Source organism: Electrona antarctica (assembly GCF_951216825.1).
Source record: "Electrona antarctica genome assembly, chromosome: 2".
NCBI classification, from domain to species: Eukaryota; Metazoa; Chordata; class Actinopteri; order Myctophiformes; family Myctophidae; genus Electrona; species Electrona antarctica.
In genome coordinates, this window is record NC_136807.1 from 8,084,254 (window position 1) to 8,088,718 (window position 4,465).

The window sequence follows — 4,465 nt, forward strand, 5'->3', positions numbered from 1 at the left end:
CCATGCAGGCCAAAGTGCTCCAAATCAGAGTTGACTTTTTCTTTTTTTTAACGGGCCATAACAGTTTCTTCATCATCTTTCATCATCATTTTCATCATCTGAAATCAAGGCTAAAACAGAAGTCCCCATGACACCATCTATTACAGATCAGATAGTAGCACTTTAACGCAATATTTGCCACACACACAAAGTCTCGGGATTCGTGCTTGCAACCGCCTTTGCCAACACGAGATCGAGTGGTTTGTTTAATGTAATTTAATCATTAATTAATATTAGAATTAATAGTATTTTATTTACTGTTTTTAGCAGCCATCGCTGCATAGCGGCCCAAACCTCTAGTTAATCTAATCTGAATGTACAGTGTCACAGTCATCTACTTTGCTGACTATACATTATGATATGTGAATCCAGGGGTCCTCGATCTTCGTTATACCAGGAGCCTATTTTATGAAGGAAATGTGTTGGTGACCCCACACTTGATTCATAGTGCAATATAAAAGTTGAAATAAATCACATTAAATTTGTGGCCTTGAATATGATGATTATTATTATTATTTTACTAGAACTATGACTATGATTTGACTACTTCTAATGGCAGTACTATTGTTTCACTACACTACTCGAGAAATACTACTCTGAAATCGCTGGCTTAAGAAGCGAATTTCACTTGGGGTGACCTGTTACAGTGGCAAAGTGAGTTTAACGTCGTTTAACGTTGTTTAATGCAATCATATTGGACATATTGGATGTATGAGCTATCAAGGCCAGAAAGTAATTTTTTGGCACTCAGTAGGCGTTCCCGCATAACGTATGATGATGTCACGCGCATACCCTCTATATCTGGCTTTTGGAAATTACGTCTATGGACTTTTAATGACCTAAAAAAACAGGCGGGCCGCAGACAAGTCTATGGACATAGTTTGTGTAGAGCCGAGTTTCCTACAGTGTTTCCCTATGTCTTCAATAATGCCTCATATGGTGCTTCCTTCCTACAGATCCACTAGTTGGACAGTGGTTGTGAAGTCTCTTAATGCACAGGCCCATGCAGACTACATCGTGGCTCACCTACATGTTTGACCCTGGAAACTGGAAACTGTATGTCTCACTCTCACCGAGGACCAGCTGGGGATCTCCTCTGGACTGGAGGACTGGAGGACTGGAGGGCACAAGACTCCTTCACCTCCTATGACTGGGGATCTCCTCTGGACTGGAGGACTGGAGGGCACAAGACTCCTTCACCTCCTATGACTCAACCTTTCAGCCAGGTTCACCCTACTGTAGATGCCTGGGATGATGTTTGGATGGCAGCTACCCTCAGAGACAATACATGTATACATATATTAGATACAGGCTAAATGTTCCTCTCAAAGTGAAACGTATACGTCTACTACAGAATAAAACATTAAACGTAATTAAACGTAATCATACGCATGACATTATCCACAAAAATGCACAAGGGTGTACGTTGTTAACTTCACTGGCAGTTGTCGAGCAGTTAACCTAAAAAAAATGACAGTTGAATTACTTTGTCATGATACGTGACCTAGTATATTGCTGACTTTCTGGTCTTGTTCTCTCCTCTCGATACCCTGAAGAAGGCAGTTGTACTGCTGAAACGTTGGTTTTTACTCTGCATCCTAATAAATAATCGGCTCTTTGGCTATCAGTGTGTGCAGCCACTCTTTTGTCTTTAAGACTTAACTCTTTACTTGTTCTCTCCTCTGTCTCCTTGATGGTGCACTCTCCCTCTCTCTCTCCTTCTCTGGCGTTGACTATTGCTATCTCAGTGAAGAGGAACATGATCTGTATTCTGTACCATAGACATGCTCTTAAGTAAACTTCTTGATGAAGCATAGTTTCAGGTAGGCGATGGCGAGGTAGGCGACAGCCATGAGAATCAGAGCCATGTGATTCTTCCACAGAGCCCAATCGGTGTATTCTACTCCTAGATACTCCAGGTACTGTTCGCCTGTGCACATTAGGCCAGCTAGGCTCACATTGCAGTTGTTGGAGACATCGGACATGGTGGTATTGGGCATGACAAGGTCATCGCAGAACTTCAAACCCACAAACTCGTTGATACTAAGGGCGGCCAGACCATAGCGAGGAATGCTGAAGTACTTGGCCCAGGCCAGCCATAACTCGACCGTGGGCAGGTTCACCAGCAGACCAGAGAAGATCATCATGAAGGCGAACACGATGGTCATCAAGATGTTCGCTAAAGTGACTGTGTTCAGGTCGGCCGATATGGCCATGGTCATGGCCGTGGCGGTGTACGCCACTAGAGCCACTGTTAGCGTGAAGGTGACGAAGGCAGAAGCCGTGCCTTTCAAACCGATCATGTAGTAGGCGATGATACAGAAGATGACGGTGGGGACGGTGCGCAATATGATGATGTCGGCGAGGATCTTTGTCAGGAAGTAAACGGACACTCTGTAGTAGCCGCTGATGTATTCGTGCATGAAGAACTTTCGCTCTGTGATGAAGAGCTCTGCTGCGGACAAGGCGCCGAAACAATGGTAGGTGGAGATGAAGAAGAGGACTCCCATCCTGTTCTGGATCCCGCTGTGGTCGACTTTGATGTCGAAGAAGGTAGCGCCCACGATCAAAGCCAGGATGATGTTCACTATCAGCTGAGCCACTGAGGTCTGTGGATTCAGCACGAGATCCCATAAGGTTCTCCTGAACACCCAGCGGAACTGGTGAACGAAGGAGGTGTTGTAGGTGATGACGTGGGACCTTGGCGGGGCGATTAACTCTTTACCGTTGGTGATGCGCTCCAGCTCGGCCTGCGTGTCTCTATAGTTGCTACTGTTCCTGTACTCCTCCGACAGGCACTCTTCGACGCTCTTCACGGGGCTGCTCGACTCCTCGATGTCCAGCTCTTCAGAGCCCGGCATCTTGGTGACGGCGGTAGCGTCTCCGTTGATCATATCCAGGAAGAAGTCTGCCGGGTTGTTGTGAGGTTCACAGGCATAGCCAATGTTGCTGAAGTAGTCCAGAGCATTCGGTGCAGGCCCGTGGTACACCATTCGGCCGCCAACCAGCAAGGTCAGGGTGTCAAAAAGTCTGTAGATGGAGTACCGCGGTTGGTGGATGGTCATGATGATGGTGCGTCCGTGGCTGGCCATCTTCTTCAGCAGCAGCAGCACGGAGTTGGCCGTGCTGGCGTCCAGGCCCGTGGTGGGTTCGTCCAGGAAGAGAACGGAGGGGTCCATGATGAGCTCCATGCCGATGTGGGTCCTCTTCCTCTCGCCGCCCGAGATCCCCCGTTTCATCTGCGAGCCCACCTTGGAGTCAGCCACCTTGGCGAGTCCCAGCTCCTTGATCAGGTGATTGACGCGAGCCTCCTTCTCGCCCTGAGGCACCGAGCTGGGGAGGCGCAGCGCCGCCGAGAAGAGGAGGTTCTCGCGCACCGTCTGCGTGCCCATCACCAGGTCGTCCTGAACCACGTAGCCCGAGAGACACTTGAAGTTGTGAGGCTGCGGCGCCCCGTCCACCAGGACCTCCCCGGAGAGACCTGCCGGGTCCTTCCTCGCGGCGAGGATATCGAGGAAGGATGACTTTCCGCTTCCTGTCGGTCCGAGGATGGCGTTCAGACCGGGTCTCATGATTCCGTTGACGTCCGTCAGTATTTGCCTGTGTGTGGTCTTCCTCTTGCAGAGGACGCCGGACTTGAGCCCCACTTTGTACTGGATGTTATGAAAGCTCAAAGTGGAGCCAGACGGCTGCCTGGGAATCTCGACAACTGTCATGACCTTTTGTCAGCTGAGCACGCCGATTTATATAGAGACTCCCAGCCAACTTGGTGGATGGGTTCAAGTTCACCGCCACTTATATTCTATTCTATAATCTATATTCTATTTTATATTCTTCACGTACTGTATGTCGTATATACTGTATGTCATATGATATGTCAGACAACTGACATCACAGGGTATAAGGCACATGATGTCCAAGATCCACATGGGAGCCACTCTGCTCTCATGTGGATCCTGAGTTCCACATGATTTGTTTTTTTCTGACGGAAGTGAGTGAAAACGGTTGGTGTCGCCTCTGCACGCCGGTAGCGCAGAGAGCGAGAGGGGGAGAGAGAGAGAGAGGGAGAGAGAGAGGGGGAAAGAGAGAGAGACACACACACACACACACACACACACACACACACACACACACACACACACAGAAACAACATTCACATGTCAGTAAAGGAAACGTTTCTTCCTGCTCGTGCTGTGTGGGGATTTAGGACGGTTGATGCTACTTTGTCACTGTATGGAATAATGTATGAGGTTCATTCTGGAGGGCATCATGCGGCTCTAAGAGCCACGACAAGGAGGATAACATTCCTGCATGCTCTTGGAATGCACGGAACCTTCCATTAACATCACGTTATAAGTGGTCGTGTACATTTGGCTTGGAGATGCGATTATGTGTTGGATTTGTTTTTTTTCCCGTGTGCAATATG

General features: G+C 48.3%; 1 protein-coding gene across 1 annotated transcript; it reads right to left on the reverse strand.

Annotated features, from left to right (window-relative positions):
• Window positions 1-1,829: 1,829 nt before the first annotated feature.
• LOC306931838 (broad substrate specificity ATP-binding cassette transporter ABCG2-like) lies at window positions 1,830-3,755 on the reverse strand (the record flags this gene model as incomplete). Its single annotated transcript, XM_079513463.1, has 1 exon — window positions 1,830-3,755. One exon carries the CDS (start codon window positions 3,753-3,755, stop codon window positions 1,830-1,832), a length of 1,926 nt encoding a protein of 641 aa, XP_079369589.1.
• Between the last annotated feature and the right edge of the window lie 710 nt (window positions 3,756-4,465).